Raw genomic sequence first — 25,497 nt, 5'->3', positions numbered from 1 at the left:
CGGCCCATCATGTGAGATGTGCTAATGGCAGCCTGTCAAAGGGCAATGAAACGGATTGGAAAATACTCGGCATCGATATCAAAGATCCCATGGCGTCTATTATCAATTGTGAGATCTCTAGCCAGTTCTGGTGACAGTGTTCCATCAGCTGACTTATTCAAAGCCTTCGAAGATGTTGAGAAGTATCGTCCTGGGACCATCAAGACATTTCGAAACTGGTGGACTGTGAGTCTCAAATTGATATGCCGTGCAAAGAAAAGCTACCTAATACTTGGCAGCATTATAAGGTAGCTCGAGGGGATCCAGTCATCAATATCATTGGGGACTGGTACCAGAATGTCACCTACATGCAAACCGTCGTCGAGGAAAGCCATAAGGCTTGGGCAGAGTTGATCAGAGGGGAGGTTGACTCCAACGAAATCAATTACAACCAGACCTCGCGGCCAGAAGTCGAAAACAGCTTTGTAAACAAAGCAACAACGACCGCAAAATTCAATGTCCCAGCACAGAGCAGAATCGATCCTGCAGCTCCAAGGCCAGAAAAGGCTGACCGCTGGTACTACCTGGACAGCGACGCCAACTTGATTGTTCTCCCTCAAAAACAACAAACGTTTCTCAATAGGCAACAGGTCTAGCTTCTTCTTTGAACAAAACTTCATTTCTTTTGAACTGGATTTAGCACGATATGTGTCTGCCTTTCTTTCAGCATCGCGGTCGTTGACTCATGTCAGGTTCATTCTATGGTCAAACAGGTAGAAATAACGAGTAATAAGATGAGAGAGTATACAGATCTACCCAATTTTCCATTCCTTGAATGTTTGCTCGTTCCTTACAACTTCCCTCTCATTCTTCCGACACTTCCTTGAGACCCGGCTCTCTGACTCGCAATTCTTCCGTGGAGTCTTCAAGCCCAAGACCCACTAAATTCCGCAGCCCTACCCGGGAGCTTATTTCTGACTTTCCCCGATGTGACACCTTTTCGCCCATCTTCAACGTCGTTTCTTTTTACTAGCACTATCGCTATACCTCACTCCAGGTTTCGAGACAACCCTCCTCCTTTCCTATCCCTCACTCTCAATATCAGCCAGTTTTTGCGTCGAACTCACCGCGTATTTGCAGTCAGTATTCAACGACCTTGGAAAATTTGCATGCGACAAACGAAACCTCGCCCATGAGTCAAGCCTACCTACTATTTAGCCCCACCAACTCATACTGTCACCCACCATTGTCCACACTGAGGCCTCATCCATAATGGATGTCCCGACTGGCGATCCGGAAGACTTTGAAATGGATTTGGGCAATACCCAAGATCCGGTTCATTCTGGTGTCCCTGCTGATGCCTCTCATCCCAGGGTAGGATTGGCTGCACCAGAATCAGTGTACATGGTCCCAGTCAGTGTCATAGGAGGTGCATCGACAGTCACCTTGACCCAAGATGGGATGCTGCAGCAAAGACAGGGCACGCGAGACATCAAGCGAGGTGCGCGCGGACTGCCTAGTCGGAAGCCAAGCCCAGCGCAATACTACAGACATGTCAAGACATCCGCGAAAGTGGAGAAGCAGAAGTCAAGGAGGTGGAAAAATAAAACCGCCGACTCAAGACTTTCCTCCGAATTGGATCGACTCCTTGTCGGCGACGACAACCCTGAAGACCCTTCCTTCGGACAATCACCTATAGCCTACAAGGTCCAGCACCCATTGCGAGCCGCTCTGCAGAGTCTTCCTGGCTTCGCATTTGATGACGAGCTGGACAGCGTCATATTCGGAAAACATCGGCGCGTTTCGTTCGGTCTGGCTGATATCATGGAGCAAGGTGGGCGTGACGCAGTCAAAGTTTGGCTCGAGGAGTTTCTCTTGCTTGCTTTCCAGACGATGGAAAATATTGTCGCACGCCACCCGCAGTTCAATCATATGGACGACGTTCCCATGGGCTTCGTCATCTTGGCCAGAGAAATGGAGTCGACAACCGACAAGTCGCCCGCATCTAGATCTTTCTCGCGAGTGCGGAGAACTATGGAGAGACGGCTTCGTCAAAGCTACGATCTGCGAAGGCTCATGGACTGGGTTCTCGATGCTCGTCGAAAATTTCTAGGATCAAAGCCGAAGCCCATGCCTGGTTTCGGAATCTTTGGGCAGGCGGCGGTGGAGGAGGGAACCGAGCTCGAGAAGAAGTTATGGGCAGCTATAGATGCGCAGATGACTGATGCAGCAAGATATACACCGTGTTGACGTGTGGGTAGATGATCAGGGTTTAGTATTTGAAGCACAAATAGCTTTATCAATGACAGATACGCTCAACTCTGTGGCGGGCAGCAAAGAGTCCCGTTCTATCTTTACGACCTTGCCAAAAGACCTATTTGTGAATAGACTCATGACTGCGTACTCTGGCCTTTTCTGCATCATCAACGCCACTGGAGACCTTCTTTGCCACACATCTCCCGGGGTGCCAGATAGAAAGCAATATCACCGCCAACACCACGGGCGCGAACTCAAGCACGCCAAAGAAAACCTCATTCGAATAGAGATATCCACCAAGTCCCTCCGCAGTCTCCGCAAGGCGGAAGCAGGTACGCAAGTAAATCAGCAATGTCGCCGCCGAAAATACAGCCACGAACGTCGTGAGCTTGTGCTCTCTGATTGCTGTTCGAGCTCGGAAGAGGAATATGGACGTGGTGATGACGAAGCATCCGATTGAGAAGACCTGGTAGGCAAGTCCTCCAAGCAAGATATTGTTAGCTGTCGTGGGGTCTTCGCGGCGCGATTGCTTGACTCCAATCAATGCGGCGCCAGAGATCTGCGTGATGGTTGCGATGGCATCCGAGGTGATGAAGAACCACAAGACCACTTTAGGCGGTAAAGGCGAGAACCGTCGCCCGAGGCGGTTGATGAGTGCGGATAGAATAGTGTAGATGCCGGCTGCGAGGAATACTGGTGCCGTGACGATGAAGAAGTAGCTGAGGATGAAGTAGATGAGGTTATACGGGTTCGCTTTGGCGGAGAGAGAGCGGGCCACGTAACCGACGATTTCGAACAAAAGGCCGATTGGGAAGGTGACGAAGTACCAACTGCGGTATCGGATGATCTGCCACGTGTGGACGATGAGAAGGAGGAAGAAGAGGACGTCGGCGAGAACTGTCAGAACAAAGGATGGGGTGTAGCCATAGATAATGACTGGTGTGTCCCATTTTCCGCCAGGGTTGACGAAATTTGGGTCGACATAGCCGTACGTAGCTTTGTCGGTAGTGTCAGTGCTGATTCTTGAAGCTTGAGCGGTTGAGTATGTCTGTCTCACCTCTTGCTTCACTCATTGTTTGGTTTCGGAATCTTTCGCCTAAAAGCGGTTTTGTGTCTGAGGCTTGGGTTAGGGGGGATATTGCGTACTGATGGCTTACACGACAGGTCTTGGTGTTGGATGGGAAGGCTGACCTTTAACATCGGCGAAGTGGTCACTGGAGTATTGTATGGAGACAAGGGGCGTGCAACTCATCAGCCACATCGCTACCTGAACGATCTGCCAAGGGAGCATGTTGACACGCAGATCGAAAACAACGGTTCAGAACGGTCTGCCAAGCTGAGACCTCGTGGCAGCTCATCCCTTTCCGACACTAGCGGGTGGAGAATGGGGGTTTGCAGAACATGCCCCTATCCTTTCGCGATGATGTGTAAGTACTCTCGTCCCGTATCCACATCGACGACGGATACTTGTCAGGGTAGAGAAGAACTTCACACACATCACAGGTTCTGGCTCTTTAGAGCAGGGCTGATATCTATGAATCATCATTCCGTATATCCTGGTTCATTCTTCAAGCCACATTCTTATTTGAACAAACCTGCATAACATGAGCATGCCCCTTTTGGGCATTGTTCCGGCCGAGAGTTTGCTGGGAGCTTTTCTCGGCCGACGACAATGCAAGAACTCATCTGATTGGCCAAATCATACTTTCCCAGCTGCTCTCTCAACGTCTTCAGGTCTTCTTATTAACAATAGCCTCACGTGAATCTTAATTCTCCTGCGCCGAAACTCTTGATGATTTAGTTTTTTCCAAGCGGACGACCGCGAAGGTGCTACGCGGAAGTCACGACTACGCCGTTGAATAGTCTTAGGTCTATGGTCTAAGTAGCCCATCCGGCGAATTGCTTGCCATTTCCGTACTGTCGTCCGTGTATGAGCTCGCACCTCGGCAATGCCAAGAAGTCCGAGGTCCGGGGTTTCAGTGGGTCTACAGACCGTCACGGCACCTGCTTCCGTTGCGGCGCACGGCGGCATCGACAATTATGACGGCGAAGTTTTGTTTTAGTGGTTCATCCAATCTCGTTTTTCTTTGTTCATTAGACACGATATTTGTCTGTAAGTTAGGGAAATATACCCAGACGATACCAGAACGTTGCCTTCGAAACAGCACTTGATGTAGAATGTTTTTCATACAGAATACTTGTGCTTTGAAGCACCTTTCTTATTTTAGTGTGTGTCTACAACCACGACACCTATCAAATCATCGAGCGGCAGTTGTGTCAACACAAGGCAAGCTCATAGAAAATGAGCAAAATCTACACCCGGGTTACTCCACGCTTACTTCCCAAAATGAAGGCTTCGGAGAGAAGACAATTGGCTTGTGAAGAGTGCCATAGAATGGGGTAATGCATCGTATTGTGGGGGAGCACATCTCCCAATATGGAATCGTGGGACTAGGCAATCCCTGAGGTAGACCCAAATGAGAGAGGCTTCGAGAGGTGGTTCCAGCCTTTCACTCGCCCACATTACTGCCTTGAAAACGAACCAAAGAACCTCAGCTGCTAGTAAATTTGTGTCATGGGTTTAGTGCGTGAATTCCGATAACACGATGACGAGACTTGAAGGAAGCATTAGAATGACAAGATGTATGGGATCGCGGAGTGACTGATAGGTGAACATAAATCTATTAACTAGGATATCTGGCGTTCAGCATGGTTTTGGGAAGGATTTTGAGTTTTCTTTTTCCTTCTTTTTTTTTGACAGCAGTAGCTCCATATCCGCAGACACTCTGTTGCAAAGCCATGTACCACCCAACAACAAGAACGCACTACTGGCTTTGAAATAGGTATTACATCTATCTTCTATGTCTAATAAATACTATTCTATGGTCATATGCTCGTTATTTGGTCGTCTCAATGTTGAGTAGCAAACGCTTCTCGTGCTGTCTTGCTGCTCCGAGCAAGGCTATCACCAAATCTGATAAAGATAAATGGAATTACCCCCATGGCTAAGGCAATGAAGCCCAGAACTGATGGAGCCCAGTGAACTCCGAGGTTGCCATACATCTTGCCTGCCGCCAGAGGCAGGGTAATGGCTCCTATCGAGCGCGTCATGCTGGCCGCTGCATGTGCTGATGCAGAATATTGTCGGAAAACGTCTGTGAGGTAGTTGATCATACCCATGAAGAGCAGATTGAATCCGCAGCCAAAAAGGACACCGCTGAACATGGGCAAGACCGGAGAAGTGGACGGCCATACGGTCCAGCCAAGCCAGAACAGAGCGATGACCATTCTACAGAAACAGTTGTTAGTTGTGGCTCTTTATCATTTGTGAGGTATGAAATCATAGAGGGTGCACATACTGAGGAGCGGCAATACACGCCAGGGGCAATCTGCGATTAATAGGCTTCAGGGCCCACTCGACCCCGGCTTTGAACTGCTTGTCATGATAATGTGTCCATGCCGAGAAGATGGCAAGGGCAAAGAAAACTCCAAGAACAACTTCGCAGGCATGTTAGCTTAGTTCATCGTCAATTGCAGCATCTTGGACGTCGTCTTACCAGGCAGGAACGCGAGTCCGGCCATCCCGGGAGACATGCCATAAAAGTCTTTGAAAATGACTGGGTAAGCCTGAAACAACAGGTAAAACACAGAGTACGCCATCGTCAGATACGCAGATGTCGCCATCAGGATTGGCTCGGTGAAGAGGAGCTTCATGGGCCGGAGGAAGATCTTTCGTACGTTAAAGGGCTGCAATTGCAGTTGCTGTTGCTGTTTGCCATCAACCGCGCCCTTGTTTTGCTTCAGCTGCCTCTTGACTGCGTTATTGTGTAAAACAGGCGCGTACGTCTCTGGCAGAGTAAGTACAAGAGGTAGTCCGCATACTCCGAGGATACCAGCGATCCAAAAGGGCCATCGCCAAGACATCGGGGACGAGAAGCCCGAAACAATGGGCCCGATGAGTGGGCCAACGGTTGTGACTGTCATGTAAAGTGCCATGGCGTTTCCTCGAACGGCGGGATTATCGAGGATGTCGGCATAGAGTCCTCCGATGACAGTAGTTGGCGCTGCAGCGTTGATGCCACAGAGAAGACGGAAAACTAGCAGCACCGGGTAGGTTGGTGCTCCAGAACAGGCCAGCATGAAGGTAATGTATCCGCAGTATGTCCCGATGAGCACCGGTCGTCTGCCGATGTACTCGCTCAATGGTCCAAAAAGCAAAGGCCCAAGCACGTATCCGCACATGAAAAGCGAGTTGAGAAGGATCAGATGGACGCGGTCGGTAACTCCGAATTGTTCGCTAATGGCGTCAAGTGCGCCTGAAGGCATGGATGATCCGAGATTGCCATTGAATGTGCAGGTAAAGCCGGCTACGACAATGTGCAGTTTGCGCAGCTAGTGCAGAAAGTTAGGATGTTGTTCAGCCGAAATGTTCGACGCAAGAGCCACTTACAGGCGACAAAGTCGTAGCGTCCAGCAAATCCTCCGTTGTTTCCTTCAAAGATGAGCCATCGGAAGTGTCCCCGCTCATCTCAACATCCCTTGCCGTCGTGGATTCTTGTTTTCGGTCTCCATCTTCTTCGTTTGTGTATTCAAACGGATGTGCGTCCATTATAGTCCTCGAGTGTACTTTGCGTCTGAAATCTGCTCGATATGGTTCGTCTAAGTTGTTGTGGTCTTGCCTGTGCAGTGCAGTCCTGATCAATCAGACTGTCACTGAACTGCTCAGCTCCTCTTATATGTTCTAGCAACTCCATATTTGCCCATTGCTACCCGAACATACAAAAGAAAAAACTTCTAGAAGACCCTGCTAGATAATCTTACGTATTTGGTTCCATTTTCCTACTGCATTCAATGTTTCGCAAGTCGTTCGGAAGTAGAACAAGTCATTTTCCATAGTTGTAATTGGTTCAAGTGTCCGACGACAAGCTGCCCAAGTTTCCGCACTAACAGAAATTGAAGGCATGTGAAAAGTGAAAAGAGATCTGATTGGTTCTTATTTCCGAGATTGCAAAATTCTGCTGACATAACTCCCGAGGCCACATTTCTCGGTATTTGGATAATCCACCACAACTTCCGACTTATATCCAGCCCTGTCCACATTGCCTCCACAACCTTTGCGTCAGCGCAGTCAAGAGCGCGCGCGCCATCACACCTGAGATGCTAAGATCGAATCTAGATCCCGCTCGGAAACTACGCTTCCAGAAAGCGGCTTACAGTCAGTACTGAGTCATGTCCGCCGCAGGGCGTAGAGGCGCATCTTCTCCGACAGGATCGGCGTCTGGCCAGGCGTCGAAGAAAGCGAGAACCAGTATGGCACCCCCGGTCCTCCGCCTCTCCCTTCACTGGCTCCTCTCTCATTCTCAAGAAGAATTCTGACCGAAAATGTTGTCTCTGGTAACTAGACGGCAGGGCCTGCGTGACGTGTCATCAGCGCAAAGTGCGTTGCGACATTCTTGAGAAGGGCACGCCATGCTCCAAATGCGAAGCAAATAACATTGCCGACTGTCGAATCTTTGAGAAGAAGAAAACTAGGTCTTCGACAAGGGTATCTCGGAGTCCCAATATCTCTATTCAGCCAAGGACAACAACGGCGCCGAGCTCTAGACCCACAAACACGCCAACAGCATCGAATGCTGCCAGTCCGTGGGTACCTGTCAACGTTGACTCGCGGCCAGCATCGGCTCCAGGAAACGAGCTCAATGCTCAGACCCATTACGCCACGGAGGTTGCAACGCGAAATTTGGCTGACTTTCTTGACCGAGAAGAGACGGGATATCAAGATATCCTACCAAGCGGCCGGCTCTACTTCATCGGGACTGAGTTCTCGAACTTGAACTACCTCGTTCGGCAGCGATCTCAGCGGCCCGATCAAAATGTCCTACATTTCGGGAGTCACCCTCTTGCCCCGAGAATGTCTTCAGTGCCACCCGAAGCATTGGAACTACCTACCAAGGCTTTGGCTGATGAACTTGTTCAGGCTTACTTTGTGCACATCAATCGCGGTATTCCCATTGTTGACGAAGAGTTCTTCATGAAAAAGTACAACAACACAGAGACCAATGAGGACTTTGCTAGGCAACGGCCATTATCATTACTTCTGCTAAACGCTATACTACTTGTCGGGGCACATGTATTGTCCAATGAGCGCGATGAGCTCAAGGCATTGAAGGCGGTCTTCTTCAAACGAGCGAAAGCTTTGTTCGACTGTCGGTTTGAGCAACATCGCGAAACGTACTTACAAGCTGCCATCCTTCTGACCTGGCAATGCGATGACCTCGAGGATGTCATCTCGAATTCATGGTATTGGATCGGCATTGCTGCTCGAACGGCATACGGAATGGGCATGCATCGAGATGCTACACCATCAGGTCTAAATGTCATGGATAAACGCCTATGGCGGAGGCTGTGGTGGACTTTGTATCAATATGACGTCTTGGTTTCCATGGCTCATGGTAGACCTCAAGCCATGTAAGTGGACGGCTCGGCCGGTCGTCCTCGCGATTCGCAATATGTTCCAACTGACCCTCTACTCCTACAATAGAAGCCTTGACGATTCCGATGTACCACTCATCGAAGAATGTCATCTAGAAGATACACCGGAAGCCGAAGCATCCTTTATAGTTCAGCACACACACCTGTGCATCATTTTCGCAAAAGTCATGAGGAAACGAGTAGCTCTGCGTTGCAGAGAAGGAGAAAAAGCCGAGGCTACAAGGAAAGCCGATGTTGCGCTCGCTGAGCTAGTCACCAATCTGCCCGAACGACTCCAGTTATCCTCAGGAGATCCAGACATCTGGCAGTCAATGTTCCACATCACATACAACAACTTTCTCATCCTCCTTCATCGGCCGCCACCTCGAGCAGTGCCAGGCCCCGCTTCCATAGAAGCAAGTAACGACCTGACCATATGTTCGGATGCAGCGGCTACAATCGCCTCCATCTTCGAGTCTCTAAGGAAGAGGGAGATGTTGGCCGGCTTATGGCTTCCAAGCCTTCATATGCTGTTCACAGCTCTGGTTCACGCAGCAAGCCAGATGCACTCTAGCAACCCAATCGTCGCAGCCAAGTCGAAGCGCCATACCGAATCCATGATACAGACACTGCATGCAATGAAGTCTCAGTGGTTATACGCGCAAAGTCTGCTGAACCTATTCGAGCCGAGACGGTCAAGAAACCGCGGTCCTGGCCAGCAGTCCACTCAGCTGGATGACGTGAGCAACCGAGTAGGTGGTGGCGGAGAGCAAGATCCTTCCAGGATCTCTCTTCCAACCGACATCCTCAGATTTAACGACCATACCATCGCCGGATCGTCAGCACCCGTGGAGGATGGTCATTTAGTACGGCCTCTTGTTTCCGGCGCAACTTACAGTTCGCAGAGTACAACCATGGCACCAGGCCATAGCCTAGCTCGAGATCCAGTGGAACAATATGCGGCGGCTGTAGTTGGGAACATGTCTCAAGGCGGTCAGCCTTACAGCACTGGCTTCGTAGGAGACGACATGGGCCTTACTGATGCTGATACTATGGACATGCTGCAGCTTCCATCGGCTTTGGAATTCCTGTTGGCAGGTGCAGGCAACAACTTTGACTTCTGATCCTCGTAAAGCATGATAGGAATGCATGTAAGCTAGGATGTGATTCTACTACTTTGTCTTGCTAAACTATGCAGCATGCTCAATATTGTAACAAGTGAAATTTCTCATTCCAATAGACCTTGTCCTGCTTTCATCAAGATTCCCTGACATAGATGACTAGTTCCCCAAGCTATCCAAAACACTTTCACGCCAGTAGTAGAAACCTGCAAGCGCCGCACTTGGGCCCACGGCGAGGCCATTAGCAACGGAACCCAGAGAGCCCATCAATACCTGCTTAGTTGTAACAAATCCCTCTGATCGCAAGTCCCACGCCGATTAGAGAGATAAGGCAGCAGAAGCGATTCCGAAGAGGCCGGTGCTCGTGTTCAAACCATCTGCCAAGATGCTAGATGACCCTGTGGCCAAGATTGGATACAGCGCGCTCGCAACATGGACGGTGGCGCAGGCCCCCACCGCGAATGTATATGCCATCTTGAGCGGCACCACATCCCTCTTGTCATACATGTCAACGAATTCGTTCTTGTCTGTTTCCCTTAAGTCCTTAGTGGCCTTTGTGGATGAAGTCACATGCTTCATCTTCTGTATGACCGAGGCAATGCCGTTGATCAGAACTGCACTGAAGACTGGAGCGGCAGATACAAAGAGATCGATGTTTTGTTGGAGCAGCCGGTCTTGAATTGGCAGACTTGCGATAATCGTGGGGATGGCGTAGCCAAATATGACTGATGGCAGGATTGCTTTGGCGTATTTGACTGGGACGTGTCTACCGGGCAGAGTATTGGTGCCTCGAGTGACTATGCCAAAACCCAGCAGGGGCATGATGGCGTTGGGTCCGAAGACCGTGAAAGCGGCAGCAGAAATCGACGGCCTGCAGTTGTTATCTTAGATCACTGTGTTCATGTTGCAGGGCGTCGAGGGTGGAAAGCTTACCATAGAAGAACCGAAAGTCTGTTGCCGAATCGGTGGCCCTCTGCAAGCCAAATGACTAGAGCAGAGAAGAGGCTTGTCCTTAGTTGGACCTGTTCAACAAGGCTACCAAGCGAGTATGCCTTTTTTAGACTTGATGCTGATTGAGCGAGACCAAGATCCCAATATCTCGACATCCAGAGCCTGACGCTTTCTTTCAACTCAGAGAGGTGGGCAAAGCCGCCAGAGGAGTAGAGCAACGCAGCAAATGAACCAGATGCCAAGATCAGGGCCATTCTTGAGGCTGCTTGACTTGTCATAGGTTAGGCAGGAAGTTCATCGTCAAAAGGCACAAGGCGGCGTCGCTGGGGCAAGGGCAGCCTGTAAACTCTGTGGCTAGCCTTGCAACTGGGGATCGCTCTACCGAGGAAACCTTCATCACCCAACAGGGGGGCGAGATACTTGGTGACGATCTTGGAGTACGGTGATCTTCCTGTCAAGACCTGCTGAAGCGCATGGGCATTCGCTACCAATGTCTTCGCTCGCTCGTGGCGGTTGATGTGAACCTGGGCCAAGGCGGCCTCAACACTTTCCGTCGGTTGGACCTTTGGATTCTTTTCCAGCATATCGGTCAGGGCATTTGTAAGGAGTGCCGCAGCCTCCAGGGCGCCGTTGCCTCCTTGACCAGAAATAGGGTCGATCTATGTAGGAGTTCAGCGTCAGTATACAAGACTCAACAGTAGGCGCTGGGATCCAAACCAACCTTATGACTGGCATCGCCGATGCATACGATCCGCTGATAATGAGGTAATTTCTTCCTTCGTTGAAGACCAACTATTGATTGTGGATGGGGAGGTTGCTTGGGCGTTTGGAGATGCCGAAGATGCATTTCGTCGCGACGGGTACTCCTAGGCACCAATATTAGGGCTTCAGTCTATATCAAACGAGGATAGTTACTACTGGACCTATGCATCTTCAGACATATACAGCTATTTTGTAGGTCAGGCTTGAGCAACCGGTGACTTACGAGAGTGCTCGTCAACAGGAAAGTAGCCTGGTCGTTCTTCATGACCAATGCGCCACATCTCTTCCCGGACTGTGCTATGGATGCCATCTGCCCCGACCACGATGTCGCCTTCGAAGACGCAGCCATCTTTTGTGTGCACACATACTCCTTCCTTCAGGAGCTCGACCTTTGCGACTCGTTTCTCTGGGATAACTTTGTCTTTGTTCTTCAGGTTGTCGTAGAGAACCTGCAGAAGCATCTGCCTGTCGATGAAGATGGAAGCGTAACCAAGCCTAGTCGGAAGAACGATTATCAGTAACTCTGCTACGTGTTCGTTCGTCCTTGTTCCGGCCTCAGCTTACCGAGCTTCCAGGTGTTGGATATTCACTATGCTAGGCGGGCCCAATGGTTTGCCGTCCGGGCCACAGAGGCTGTTTTTCAGGTGGTATTCTCCAACCATCTCAAGGATTGGTTCGAAACAGCCTAGTTGATCAAGAATACGGAATCCGTTGGGGAGTAAACCAATACTCGCGCCAACCTGCGGCGCAATATCAGGATATGCCTCGAGGAGGGTGTAGTTGATGTTGAGCCTCTCCAGCATGTTAGCTAAAGAGAGGCCCGAGACGCTGCCACCGACAATGATGACTTTGAAGCCCATTGTCACCGTCTTGAAGGGAATATTTGTCGTCGATTCCACTTATAAAGTGGTATCCGAGAAAAGATCAAACGGACGATGGTAAACATTTAAAATTGCTCGAAAGGTCCAACTGAGGGTTCATCTATATATCATCAGTTGCATCGTTTGGCACCATCACGATCCAAGTGCCGCATTGCCGAAGGTGATCATTTCCTGGCAGTTCGAACATCATTATTGGGCAGAAATTGACGGGCCATGCATACAATGGCACGTTGATCCCGACGAGAACAGCTGAAAAATGAGTGTCAACTTCACCGAAAATGTCCGTTTCCCGCCAGCTAGACGACACGGTTTGCTGTCAAAACGACGAAGAGCGAACTATAAGTGCCGGCCTTCGCAATTATTGGCATACCGAACTTGCAACGGAACTTGTCATCCACGACTCGGGTCGTTCCTCATTCCCGGCCGAACAAAGCGGCGGCGCGGGGGCCACTTCCTGCAGGGGACCAGGTCTCAGCGTGGCTCCCCCACACGAAACCGAGCAGCAGGATCTCGGGATTCGGGGCCTGTTTATGGGAGCAGATCCCGAGGTTCTCAAACTATTCACTATCCACCTTCAAAAGAATTGACAGGTACCCCAAACCTGGGGCGTATAGCTCGGCGGGCTAGTCCGCCAACCTTTACCGACCACCTAGTCTTAGACGAGCCCGTTTAACGTCCATGTAGTCTTTCAAGGGTTCTGTTCCCAGTCCACTCGGTGCATAATCATGACTGTTAGGATGTTGTATATGGCATAGCAAACCTGGCGATCCCATAGAAGGCCATGCCACTTGCCAAGCGTGGTGTTGAGGGGTGTGTCGAACGTACGCATCATGTTCGGATGGAGTTCATCTAGGCTCTCGAAAAAGGAATCGAGTGACTACGGATACAGAAGTAAGGCAGAACTGAATAAGTGAAGATCAAAATGCGACCTGTGCCTGCCATCTGCCCTTGCTTTTACCAAATGGTTGCGTTATTCTCAACATTGATATCAGCGAACAAAATTGAGAGGCCGCTCAACTGACTTTCATGCCCTATTCTCGGTCACAGGTGACGTACAACTAGCGAAGATGGTTCCGCTAATCACGTCTTCTATTCCGAACTTGTTCCTACGCTAGTATATCTGTAGAGCGGTTGCGCCGGCTCGATATCTGTTCAAGCATTAGGTTAGGACATCTGGTTGGCACATCAGCTTCACAGAGCACTGTCCTGTGTACCTAGGTCAAGCAAGCTGCTGAACGCGCTTCCATCGGACCATCATCTCCCGATCGCCGGCTGAGTAGACGTGACACAACTTGACGACTAAAGCTCATGCGAACATGAAATATGAATGAACCTTAGACAAGTACAGCCCCAATCAGGACCAAGGAATGCCCCGTGGGGCAAGGCTGTAAGGCGAACTACAACCTCAGGTGATTCGGTTTAGCTTTCCAGACTTGGCAAGGAACCCCGATATCATATTGTTGCGTAATTTAGAACATTTGGCTTAGACGTTGAGTGCTACTGGTATCCAGCCTTCCGATACTCGCCTACTTCTCTTTTGGAAACACCGAGGCATAGCCTTGAGGATGAGGACGGTGGTTTGGACATGTGGATGATGTGGTCTGGTGGTTTGGTTATGAGGCAGTATATGTACTCATGTCAAGAAGACAGATTTGGCCGCTTACGACGGAGCATTTTTGCTCTTGTGAATTGAAAGAAGGTCATTCTCCGTGAGTCCAGCCAGCTTGTGGAGTATCCTTCGGGGTACATCGTAGGAAGATATGCTACTTGCACATTGCTCTCGCCTCTTGAAAACAACCTAGATTGTGTACAGCTGGACCCCTTCCATACTATTCCCTTCCAATCCATGTAGTAGATTGCCCACTTTGTTCAAGCATTGAGAGGATCCCTCTCAACTCAGGCTGGCCGGCTTGCCTTGGCTTTCGATCAGGCTCGCGCAAGCGACTATGGATTGCAGCTTCGGTAGCCAAAGCATTGTCCAATGTCCCCCATGCGTATGGTTTGCTATTTTGGCCAAAACCGGTCGTGACAACGAAAAGTTGGTTGTGAAAAAGAGATCAAGAGATGAGGCCGTCCCGGCCTTGATGCGCGACGCTGGTGAATAAAATAAGAGATCTCAGTCATCCGAAGGAAAGTCACTTCATGCTCAACCCGCCAAACACTCGGTCTAGCTCCGCGCCTTGGTCATTCAACGGCATCTCACTGGTCCCCGCTACAGCTGATGTCTGATGCCCATCCTCCTCCTCAGATGGACCGCCCACCTTCTCCGGCTCGAGGATCCGGGCTTCACTGTCTAGCCAGCCGGGCGCAACCCTTCTCTTCTCAGCCAGCTCTCGCTCTTTTATCCTGGTCTCGAGGTCCCGCAAGTCACGCTCGGCGTCCTCCTGCATCTTTGTGATGTGTGCTTGTAGCGCGCGACAAGAGGCGATAATATCGTCCGGATGTGCTGCGTGTCCCGACTGCGAGATCACATACTTGGGCTTATTTGCGGAGGCGTCCCCGGCTGCTGCATCCTCGGTGACGGCGGCTGGCACGCCTGTGGCTGAGGGAGGCAGGGCTGAGGGCATAGCCTTATAGTTGTAGGAGAGTGTTGTAGCGGTGGGGAGGGAGATGAACGGAGAGACGGTCAAGGGGACCTGCTCGAGGAGCGGATGGGAGCCTATCGTGATGATTAGTAACTAGAGCTACGGAAAGGCACATGGGGAGAGGAATGGTACGTACGGTTGCTATACATGGTGGGTAGCTAGTCTTGCCTTGAGTACGTAGGTGTCAGTGTGCAAATGAGGGTGGAACAGGACTATATGAGCCGTTTTGAGGGTCATACAAGCTTGTTTAGGGTAGCAATAGTTCTCTTTAGAATTTCCTGATACCCAGATAGGCCGATCAAGAGCGTGGGTGCAGGTTATTTGGTTATTTGTGTTTGCGCCAGTTGAGGGGGATTCGTCAGGTCTACGCCTTGGAAAGAGGTGCGATGCGAATGCGTAGCTGTCCGAGGCAACGGAGTGCGATCGGACTCTGGGAGAATGTCGGTGGAGAGCTCAGACCCCACCGAGCGTTGTACCTTACCTTCCAGGTTAGTGGGGCGTGTGGATCGGCCTAACCCTGCTGACCAATGATCAGTCACCTGACAACCCGACCACCCCGATTACCTCAGACCCCACCTTCCACATGGTACCAGGTACCTTAGGGTTCCTGAATGTCACTCCCTTTATCAATATCATCACGTGGTGATAGCGATAAGAGCTTCACTTTCTCCAGCTTCAAGGCAAGCACCCCACCATGAAGGGTCTCACGGGTCAGCCCAAGCAGAGTCCTTTCAAGGATCTCTTACACATCATCAACATGCTGCCCACAACCATTCGCTCTCCTCCCTCGCTGGAGGACTTTACTCCAATTGAGGAGCATCAGTCGGCTACTCCTGCAAGCTTCTTTGGAGGAAAGCCCGTTCTTCATTTCCATCTCGAGGGTGCCAAGGCATGGATCCCGGCGTCGCAAAAGGGCAGCTTGGCTATTTTCCCGGCTGATGTCTCGACTACTGTCTCTGCTCCCGATGGCACGACTTTGAAGGAGACCACAGAGGAGCATGTGGAGCAGCATGTCTCCGTATTTGTCTCTTCAGAGTATGTTTCGCTACACACCGACACTCGCGTTACCTTATACTGATTCGCGCCATAGGACCTTTACTATCTTCTCTGCGACCCAAGGTGCTGGCGTTCAGATCCCCTATCCCTCCATCTCAATTCACGCCGTGAAGTCGGTCGGATCCATCTCCGAAGGTACCCCTCTCCAGGCTATCTGGATGCAGCTACAGCTTGCCGACGGCGGTGACGGCGACGATGACTTCGATACGATCGATCTGACTCTCGTCCCTGCGGTCACTGCTGGCGCCCAGGCCGATATCCAGAAGTTCTACGATGCGATCTCAGCCTGCTCAGATCTTCACCCCGATCCCGTCGACGAAGATGATGAGGAAGACGACGGCCGCATCATTTTCGAGGGCGAGCACGAGCCAGTCGAGGGATACGAAGGAGTTCTCTACGGCGCCGCCGATGGAGGCTTGCCTCCTGCCTTCCCTGGAAGTGGAGGCTGGATTACGGCTGAGAACGTCCACGAGCACTTCGACGCCGACGGTAACTGGATCGGTCAGAATGGCAACGAGGACGAGGAGGAGGACGGTGGTCAGCTGGGAGAGGGAGCAGGTCGGGTTCGCGGTCACGACGAGGCCAACAACGGCGTCAATGGTCACGATGACCCGGGCAATAAGCGCCCGCGCGTCGACGAGTCATAAGTGCGAACCGCGAATGAGGCTTGGGAATTGACGAGGAACGACTTGATACCATGGATAGGACTCGGGCTCATTAAACCGACGTAAGAATACCATTCTTTTTCTTCGCATAGAATCGCAATCAACTGTCACCGTTCGGTTTGAAGGGAATTTGGCTTATTTTTGTGGTATGGTTCGTTGATTTGAGTGATGGTTGTATCTGAATCTTGCTAATGGCCTACTGCCTAGATATTACAATGACGCCGTGCTCAGCTTAGAAATATTCAACCCTGAAGAAAGTACTCGCTAACCGTCGCTGAACGCAACACCCCTCAATCGATATAGATCACTATGGGACAAAGGAAAATTCACCAGACTCGAGAACTCAAACCCTCATGTTTGGGCTCTGTCTCTCGGCCCCCGCAGTGAGGCTGTCTGGGGAGCTTAGCAGGTAGTCATCTTTCCCGTATGCGCCCAAGCTGGTACCGCTGTCTTGGTGCTTGATCGGCCTCTCCACATGCTTCTGGTCTTCTCTATCATTGTTGGAGATTCTTCTCCGGGTGGGACTTTCCACCGTCACCACGCTGTCTCTAGCCAACCCTCGTCCAGCGCTCCGAGGTGTCGGGTTGAGCGGCCGGGGACCTCGAATCAGAGAACCGTTTCTTCTCTCATTTTCCTTCTCTTCAACTGCAGCGCGTAGCGAATCGAGATGCTTGTTTCCCCCTGGTCGGCTCTTCAGCACGGCGATTGAGTTTCTAGCTGATTTGATGGACTTAGTCCGCTTCGCTGAGCCTGGACTCGTGCCCAGGGACAAGTAGTTTTGTCGACCCATCTTGCTTACCCGGCTGTTGCTCCTGTCGGGACTGAATCCGCCTCCTCTCAAATTTGGTAGTGTCGGACTGTCCGGATCCGAAATAGATGAACCGGCGCTGAAGGTGCTCATTTGGCTGTTCATACGTCGAAGCTGAGCCACGGTTGACTGAAGTCCCATTACTGCGAAGTCGCGATGGTAGGAGTTCCGCTTAGGTGAGCTGGACGGCTTCAGCACGATGGAAGGGCAATCAGAACTCGAGAGGACACGCTCGACGCGGGATTCTCTGGGCGTCGGCTGTCTGGACAACGCGCGGTCACGAATCGGGCTAGCCATCCCACGCTTGTATCGTCTTGGTGTCGGAGATCCTCCCCTTGACAGGTCGGGGCTCGGTAGCGGTCTCCGAGTCGGCGAGCTAGGAACGGGAGATGTGGTCGAGTCGGTCGATTGACGACCAACACGACTTTGAGGGGAAGGGCTGCCGCGTGATGCCGACATTTTCCCGCCCGGGCTACCTATTGTCAAGACCTCTCGGTTTGGCGATCCCGGGCCAGCTTTCAAGGCTAAGGGCGGTGGGAAGACCGGTGCCTTTGGGCCGAATGTTAACCTGTTATTCGGCATAGCTGGCCGGCTACCATTATCCTCCGGAGACGTGCCAGGGCTGGCCCTCATGCTCACAACGCTGTTACTTGATACGAGGAAGACGGGCTTCATCGACATGACGCTCTTGGGGCGTATGGTCTCGGGCGATGCCGCTAGGTCGGATGGTTGCATCATGATGGAGTACCGTGTCTGGAGCTGATCTGCCGTGCTGCTGCGCTTGATGACATCCAGCGGCCTCGGCACGGGAGAGTTGGCAACAGGTGTCGTTTTCGTAGGTGTTCGGTTCAGGATATCCTCTTCGGATGGCGTCAGGCGTCGGAGAGGCGGCAAGCTGGAAGACTGGCGTTTGGGACTCCTCGGAGGCACTTCTGGCGGGCCAGGCGTGATGAACGGGTCGCAAATCTGAGTATCGATGACAAGGCTCTTGAGTTTCCTGCCGCGAGGGGTACCCTCTAAGTGCCCCGTGCCGCCGGTCTTGCTATCATCTTCGGGTTCATTAACACTATACAAGGTTGATAGAGACGATGAGGCATCGCTTCCAGGGGATTCTATCGATTCGCCGTTGTCGGTAGGCTTGGTCGGCGACTCGTGCTCGGATCGTCTGCTGGGGCTTGATAGTCCTGTTGGCAAGATATGCTCAACTTCCGGTGTCGTTTCACCAAACAAGCTATCTGCATCTGAGACAGCTGAAGACTGCGAAGTGGTCCTGTTGTGGTGCTTGGGAGTCTGAACAAGCATTGGGACAATCATTCGCTTCGACGGGCTGGGTGTTCGAGCTCGCTGGGCGTTGAGGTCCAAAGCCTGGCCAACGTGCGACAACACTTGAGTCTTTTCTGGAGATCGTGATCGGACGGGCGACTGGTTCTTGACTGGTGACGGGATCTTGATCGGTGACTGGGCCTTAATGGGAGACTGCGACTTTGTCGGCGACCCACGCGGGGTCTTGACGCTGGATCCAGCTGATGCCGATGCAGCCCTCTGTCGTGTGGCCGGCCGGCTGTTGGTTGGTGTCCCGAGCTGCAATCTCTCCTCCGTGGAACGCAAGATCTCAGCCAGGTCAGACTCCGTCGTCTTGTGCCGCAGCCGCTGCAACGGCACCGGTCGAGTTACGGGTCCCTGTGGGCTCGGAAGCACGGGCGGTCCGCCCCCTCGCTGCAGCCGCCAGCTTCTCAGCCAGCTCATATGATGCCGTCCTCGGCAACGGCATCCGCAAAGGCTGGCCACGCTGTGCCGGCATGCTGACCGGCCGAGGCTGTTCGATGGAGTAATTCGCAAAATCGTCGTCGAAATGTCCATCCCCCTCACCCTTGTGCCCAAACAGATCCGGTAACGTCGGCGTGCGGAGGATGAAGCTGTCGCGAATGCTCAGCCGCCGACCATCGCTCTGCACTCTGGGCCCGTGAATCGCATCCTCGTCGATCCAGCTGTTATTCCTCCTCAGGTGTCCTCCGCGCTGCTGCCCACCAGCACCCTCCGAGGGCGTGCTGCTGAAAACGCTCCAGCTCTTGCTCCTGGGCACGCTGATGATGGACGAGAGCGAGCGGTGGGAAGGCTGCTTCTTCCCCTGGACCTCGACCATGTCAGCGTACGGCTCGCCCGGCTTCGGCTTCGTGAGGCGCCGCGGACGCGGGCTGGGCGTGCGGATCGAGCCGCCGTCCGAGTCGAGGTCGAGTCTCGTCCTGGGCGTCGTCGATCGGTCTCGGGTGCGGGCTCGGTGGCGGCGGCCTGCTAAAGCGATGAGGAAGAAGGCGAGGCATATGAAGAGGAGGACGCCGCCTCCTATGGCGATGGCGAGGACGAGTGGTAGGGTCATGCCGCCGCCGCTTCCGCCTCCTGCTCCGTCTACCTCCTCGCGGACGCGGAGTAGCAGGCTCGACATCACCGGGGAGAGATTGTGATGTCGTGATATGGTTTGGTGGGTTTGGTGTCTTCAGGCGAGATCTAATGGTTGACTGAGGGATTGTAGGTGATGAGATCACTGGCCAGGAATCGGGTCTCTCATGGCGTGAGTGTGTTCTCGGTATTCACAGTTGGCTTCCCCCCTTCTTTCGTCTTCTGTGTAACTCTCCAAGTATTCGTATTACAGATTAGATTAGGAAGAGTTTGGAAAGATGGAAAGGAAAACGGTCTGGTGAGAACTTCTGGCAAAAGGTGGTGTGTAAACAAGTGTAGGAAAGAATGAGAACCAAATCCAGAATAGTAGGAACAGTCGTACAGAGCGAAAGAGAGAAAATTCAACACAGATAGGAGGTGAATCACGAGGACGAAGGAAAGATGGATGACACGGATTTACGCCTCACAAAATGGAAATGGCTGGCGGCATACCTCACCTCAAAGGGTCCCTTCGCTGCCCAGACTAACCAACCGCCATCCGTGATGATGACTGTAGCCATGTTTGGATTTCTGTTTGGAAAGGGTAATCGAGTTGTGGGTTGAGGTCTCAGTCTAATCTAGCCACCGGGAATGCGTTGTCATCCCGTCGTCCTGGGGAATGCATTCCAATGGAAGGGAGGAGGGAAAGACCGCCTCGGGTGCTCAGGTCGTCATCTTCGACTAGTCACCCATCCGAGTCTACCGTACACGCAGAGTAGGGCTAGAAGCCGAACGATCAGCAGAGGGGCGGTGCTGCGGGAACGTGAGGTAATATGAATTTGCTGGGTCGGCGGGGTGGCGACGCGTGAGTTTTGGGAATAGCTTCGTGGGCTGCTGGTATGTGCGAGGCGGAGAGCTGGGCGGCGGGTTTAATCAAATGCGAGATGAGATTGCGTGCTATCGGCGGAGGTAAACAAGGTCGTACATAACACCGTTGCACTTCTGATTATTTTCGTGGAAAGGTTTTTCATGTTGGATGGTTTCCTAATTCCCTATGGCGCTGAACATAAATCATCCAGCTTTTCTTACTTCAGGATTTCGCATAATGCGAGTGCCGTTTCTTGTCTGCAGAGCCATCGCAATTGACATCCTATTTGCCCCTTGCATCCAGGACCCAATAGACTCTTGAACCCACCCAAGACTCGAGTGACCAACGCATTCCTCTGCCCTCGGGCCGGATCCCTTTTCTTCCATCACCATCCCCGTGCCGCCCTCTTGACGCACTTGACTTCATTGATCCTCAACGCAGCCGTATCGTGACTCTCCAATTCCACGACGTACTCGTCCTCAAACACCCCGAGATCCTTGCCAGTCCACATGTCGTGCACAACATACTTCTTCCCGGCCTTCAGGCCAGGAACATCCTTGAACGCGACCGTCTTCTTCTCGGTGCCGCTCAGCGTGTTCAGCACAAACACGTGCGTTCCCTCCACCGAAGCCCCGGACCAGAACTCGGCAGGGTGCGTAATGTTCCACGCTCCGTCCGGGTTCACGCCCCACTTATACGGCTGCGCCGCGGCCCCGAACTCCGGATCCTGATTGAATTTCACCAGCTCCTTCGTCGACAAGATCTGCAAAATCTCTGGCTGAATACCTTCCAACTTGGTCCCGATAATCAGCGGGCTCTTCAACGCAGCCCAAAATGCAAAGTGGCTCCTGCTCTCCTGCAGCGTCAGGTTCCCGTTGCCCACCTCGAGCATATCCCAGTCCCCGTGGCCCCAGAACCCGTTCACGTCGGGACCGCTCCAGAAGGCAGCGTGATTGAGAATAGGCATCAGACCCCAGGACCACTGGTGCTGGCCGTACCACTCCGGGTAAATGTCGCCCCACATGCGCCAGCTGTGGCCTGTCTCGTTGCCCCAGGCCTCGACGTGGGCGTGGCCCCAGGCGCAGAGGGAGTACTGGATCGTCCTGTCCTGGGCGAGGAGGGCGTCGCGCATGATGCGATAGCGTTCTGCCGTCAAGGAAGTTGACCAGTCGTAGCCTGCGGGCGCGGGGAGGCCCGTCTTGGAGTTGACAGGGTCACCGTTGTCTTGGTCTTCGTTGGGTGGCCCGCCGAGCCAGAGTTCGGGGACGTATTTCCAGTCGTCGAACCATTCTTTCGGGACATTGCAGTTGTCATACTTTAGGTCTGAGGAGAAAGTGGATGCCTATCAGAACGTTGATCCGATAACGTGTTTTGCGATGAGTCTAGGGGACAGGGGAAGGGTTTGGAGGGGGTCAAGTTGAGGGATGACGTTGACGCAGGGAGGGTGGAACGGCGAACGGTGATGGAACTTACAGTCGATACCCCATTTTGCAAACGTCGCGGCATCGATTTCTTCGTAGCCTAGCGATCCCTCGAAACCGCCGCAGGTAGAAGTTCCTGTGAAAGTTGCGTCAGAACGTCGTCGCAAGACCAAACACTAGAGCATCCAGCATTCTCGCAACATGGGCCACGACCAACGCCCTTCACGCAGCTCTCGCGCAACTTGGCATCCTCAACACCACCAAAGACGGCAAGAGTCCAACTCACCAGCATCACTATAGATCCCAACCTTCAACCCCAACTCATGGATCTTGTCCACCGTATGCTTGATCCCCTGCGGAAACTTCACCTTGTCGACAACAATCTCCTTGGTGACGTTATCCCTCCGCAGTTCCTTGTCGCTCCAGCAGTCGTCAATGTTGACGTACTCATACCCCAGATCCTTCAGTCCCAAGTCGACAATGTGTTGCGCGACGGTGAGGAACACCGTCTCGTTGATATCGCACCCGTACTCGTTCCACGAATTCCATCCCAGCGCGGGAAGACGGCCGGTCTTGCCGTCGCGGCTGACGAGGGCTGCGGCCGTGGAAGACAGGCCTACGGCGGCGAGGATGGCCGAGCGCATTGCGAAGATGTCAAGAGGTTCCGGCTTGTGGCAAGTCTGGTACCGAGGTTTTTTCAGTTATCACGACCCTCGCTACAGAGCTTCACTTCTCCCAAAGATTTACAAGATGGGCTGGAGGATAGCTGAGCCGGCGGGATGAGAAAGAAGGAACCCGAAAGTGGCTTCGAGGGTTCATATAGGCTGGAGGAAAACACTCAAGATGCATGCAGCATGATCTGCCAACTTCAACATACCCACCATCATCCCATCCGAGAACCCCTCAGTAGCACCGAACGCAAAGTGGGAAAATGCAACATACCCCAAGTTCATCCCAGTCCCATTGCTGGGCAAGGGCGGACGGCCACGCGGTGGCCAAGAATGAGGTGACAGCGCTGATCGCCGTTCGCTCACGACGCATCTTGGACCGGTAATTCCAGAATCCTGGATCCGTTGTGTAAGGTTACTGGGGAAGGTGGATGATCCAAAGTGATCAGACGAAACATGCTGGTCAACCCGCAGTTTGTAGCGACACGGAAAACCTCAACGACTCCTCACGAATCCGGGTTCCTTGACTAGGCCGTGAGGGGAACCTCAAAAGAAACAAAATACTCTTCAATTGTTGGTGGGCTGCCACCGTCACATCCAGGAGAAATACGACGCCATCAACGGCGATGCCCCAGATGCGCGGAGGATCGCCGTCCGAGGAAAGATGGGGCCGCGTGCATGACAAAATGAGGGGAAAGCTCAAATCCTTTTGACAGTCGTCCAACGACAAGGGGTCAATTCCGCCTGTTCGTCCAATGTTGGAGAATCCCAGCCAGGTACGGAATCCTCGGGCCAGCCCACGATGGCGGGGTTGTGTTTGTTGGGGCATGGTGGCATGCAGCTTCTAGGAGCACGTTGTTAGGCGACCTCGGCGTGTCTTTGCCTCGCCTGGTTTTGCCTGGAGTCGCTACTGTCAGCCACCCCTCATATCAGTCGAGATCCGCAGACGGGTATGGTGATGTTGATTGTTTGTTGCAATCACCTGGAAATTGTTTCCGAATAAACAGACTGAGAGACAAATGCTTCGGTGAACTTCCCCTGTCATGGTGTTCCTGCCTCGCCTCACAGATTGGGAGGAATTGGCTCAATAACGTCTTGTTCAGAGACTCGGATGATGGTCCAGTAATATTCCTTACTTCTAAAATCTACGAAGATTTGTTACTAGTCGGAGCAACCTGTCAAACCGATTCCAGGTAATTCTGGCATTGATGAGGTGGATTTTTGAGGGGGAAAGTATTCATCTTTTGACCTACCGACTGCCAGGCGATACAAAACAGTTATTTCTGTTTGTAAAAAAAAGTAGAGGCTTTGATTCTTTTATTTATAAACGTGTGTACTCATAATACAGAGAACGACGTCGGAGGTAAGACAAGCATTATGAACGCCAAGGGCCACAACTTTCTTGTCAGCAAGCGGGGGTGTCATCGACAGCCGGACTTATTGATAACTCCAGACATGCTTAGATTGTGACATGTTACGGCGCCACATATTTACTCAATCGTTCTGCCTAACACTTTTTACATACTGCTGACAACTAGTCCCTCTTAGATTTCCTTTCACTCGCCGATCTCCCGGGTCCTCCACCGTAGCTTAATTCCAAGGGTTGCTAAGCCCGGAGGTGGATCATCTAGATGATTTCATCACCCGCGACAAGGCTCCTATTTGCTTCTACAATAATATGAAGCGACTCTCTGCGCCGAGGATGCTGTAAGTGGTAGGTGGAAGCGCAAGTTCGAGCCCGGTATTAAGCAAGAGATTCAACGAACATGACAGCTCAGATACGGTACTCCTAAGTGACCTTGTTTTAGTAACCACAGCGGCTGAGATGCGGTTTTCTGAGAAAGAAGCATTTGTTGTTGTCTAGTTTGCTCTCAGGTTACCAGTTCATGTTGGTGAATGGCTCTTCATTCCCCTTTCACCTGACACATGAAGGGGCCGTCTGACTTGTGATTGAGATGTTGTCCCTCTTTCTCCATGTTGTAATACCACAGGATTTTAGGTCCAGATGGTCATCTTGGGAGATTCAACCATTCATCAACATCTGTCCCAGCAAATCATGTGCTCTTACACATCAAGCAAAAACACAGGTTCAAGATGACGTACTTTGACTGCAAATCTATCTGTCCGGAAGTCACTCCTTACCCCCAACGCGGGAAGGTAGCATAGTTGCGGATACACTACCTAAGCCTGAGCGAGTATGGGTATTTAGGTGACGAATGAGCAGCAATCGGACCGAAGACTAAAAGTCGTCTGCTGTAGAACAAGTCTTGAACCAATTGCCGGACTCAAGCCAAGACCGAGGAAGTCCACGTTTGGATTCTTCCGCCACAAAATTATGTTGCAAAGGTAAATATGCCCGCGGGCGGTGGTGTCACCCCTTGAATTGATGATTGTATCTTGCGTCTAGTCACCTCCATAGCCAATGCTACCTGCCAAGTTTAGCTCAGTCATCGCTTTGCTTTCTTCTTCCTGAATACCACGAGGCCAAGCATAGATATGTCATTTCAATCTCCGAGGATCCTGTGTCAGCAAACGACATAATCTCCATACCGCCGAACATCATCAGCAATCGCAAGATGTCGTCTTGGAGGAGGTTTCCATGTGGTGCAAACATTTCCAAGTCAAGATT

General features: G+C 52.0%; 10 protein-coding genes across 10 annotated transcripts; 2 read left to right on the top strand and 8 right to left on the bottom strand.

Moving 5' to 3' along the window:
* Positions 1–1,383: 1,383 nt before the first annotated feature.
* Positions 1,384–2,229, top strand: N0V96_003251 (uncharacterized protein; the record flags this gene model as incomplete). The annotated part of the gene is made up of 2 exons (XM_065756781.1): positions 1,384–1,392; positions 1,450–2,229. 2 exons carry the CDS (start codon positions 1,384–1,386, stop codon positions 2,227–2,229), a joined length of 789 nt encoding a protein of 262 aa, XP_065614548.1.
* Positions 2,230–2,353: 124 nt separating this feature from the next.
* Positions 2,354–3,435, bottom strand: N0V96_003250 (uncharacterized protein; the record flags this gene model as incomplete). Its single annotated transcript, XM_065756780.1, has 2 exons — positions 2,354–3,283; positions 3,427–3,435. 2 exons carry the CDS (start codon positions 3,433–3,435, stop codon positions 2,354–2,356), a joined length of 939 nt encoding a protein of 312 aa, XP_065614547.1.
* Positions 3,436–5,132: 1,697 nt separating this feature from the next.
* On the bottom strand, positions 5,133–5,523 carry N0V96_003249 (uncharacterized protein; the record flags this gene model as incomplete). The annotated part of the gene is made up of 2 exons (XM_065756779.1): positions 5,133–5,174; positions 5,233–5,523. 2 exons carry the CDS (start codon positions 5,521–5,523, stop codon positions 5,133–5,135), a joined length of 333 nt encoding a protein of 110 aa, XP_065614546.1.
* Positions 5,524–5,751: 228 nt separating this feature from the next.
* N0V96_003248 (uncharacterized protein) lies at positions 5,752–6,844 on the bottom strand (the record flags this gene model as incomplete). Its single annotated transcript, XM_053191025.1, has 2 exons — positions 5,752–6,627; positions 6,686–6,844. The coding sequence occupies 2 exons, from the start codon at positions 6,842–6,844 to the stop codon at positions 5,752–5,754; spliced, it is 1,035 nt and encodes a 344-aa protein (XP_053051450.1).
* Positions 6,845–10,145: 3,301 nt separating this feature from the next.
* On the bottom strand, positions 10,146–11,032 carry N0V96_003247 (uncharacterized protein; the record flags this gene model as incomplete). The annotated part of the gene is made up of 2 exons (XM_065756778.1): positions 10,146–10,698; positions 10,761–11,032. 2 exons carry the CDS (start codon positions 11,030–11,032, stop codon positions 10,146–10,148), a joined length of 825 nt encoding a protein of 274 aa, XP_065614545.1.
* A 27-nt stretch (positions 11,033–11,059) lies between these two features.
* N0V96_003246 (uncharacterized protein) lies at positions 11,060–12,400 on the bottom strand (the record flags this gene model as incomplete). Its single annotated transcript, XM_065756777.1, has 4 exons — positions 11,060–11,437; positions 11,764–11,832; positions 11,909–12,035; positions 12,105–12,400. 4 exons carry the CDS (start codon positions 12,398–12,400, stop codon positions 11,060–11,062), a joined length of 870 nt encoding a protein of 289 aa, XP_065614544.1.
* A 2,156-nt stretch (positions 12,401–14,556) lies between these two features.
* On the bottom strand, positions 14,557–15,155 carry N0V96_003245 (uncharacterized protein; the record flags this gene model as incomplete). Its single annotated transcript, XM_053191023.1, has 2 exons — positions 14,557–15,080; positions 15,143–15,155. The coding sequence occupies 2 exons, from the start codon at positions 15,153–15,155 to the stop codon at positions 14,557–14,559; spliced, it is 537 nt and encodes a 178-aa protein (XP_053051448.1).
* Positions 15,156–15,700: 545 nt separating this feature from the next.
* On the top strand, positions 15,701–16,709 carry N0V96_003244 (uncharacterized protein; the record flags this gene model as incomplete). Its single annotated transcript, XM_053191022.1, has 2 exons — positions 15,701–16,041; positions 16,097–16,709. 2 exons carry the CDS (start codon positions 15,701–15,703, stop codon positions 16,707–16,709), a joined length of 954 nt encoding a protein of 317 aa, XP_053051447.1.
* Positions 16,710–17,070: 361 nt separating this feature from the next.
* Positions 17,071–19,978, bottom strand: N0V96_003243 (uncharacterized protein; the record flags this gene model as incomplete). The annotated part of the gene is given in 2 exon segments (XM_065756776.1): positions 17,071–19,146; positions 19,163–19,978. The coding sequence occupies 2 exon segments, from the start codon at positions 19,976–19,978 to the stop codon at positions 17,071–17,073; spliced, it is 2,892 nt and encodes a 963-aa protein (XP_065614543.1).
* Positions 19,979–21,164: 1,186 nt separating this feature from the next.
* On the bottom strand, positions 21,165–22,844 carry N0V96_003242 (uncharacterized protein; the record flags this gene model as incomplete). The annotated part of the gene is made up of 3 exons (XM_053191020.1): positions 21,165–22,102; positions 22,253–22,336; positions 22,487–22,844. 3 exons carry the CDS (start codon positions 22,842–22,844, stop codon positions 21,165–21,167), a joined length of 1,380 nt encoding a protein of 459 aa, XP_053051445.1.
* Between the last annotated feature and the right edge of the window lie 2,653 nt (positions 22,845–25,497).

Source organism: Colletotrichum fioriniae (genome assembly GCF_027942845.1).
Source record: "Colletotrichum fioriniae strain IMI 355084 chromosome Unknown scaffold_3, whole genome shotgun sequence".
Taxonomy (NCBI): domain Eukaryota; kingdom Fungi; phylum Ascomycota; class Sordariomycetes; order Glomerellales; family Glomerellaceae; genus Colletotrichum; species Colletotrichum fioriniae.
This window is presented reverse-complemented; position numbering and strand designations above follow the sequence as displayed.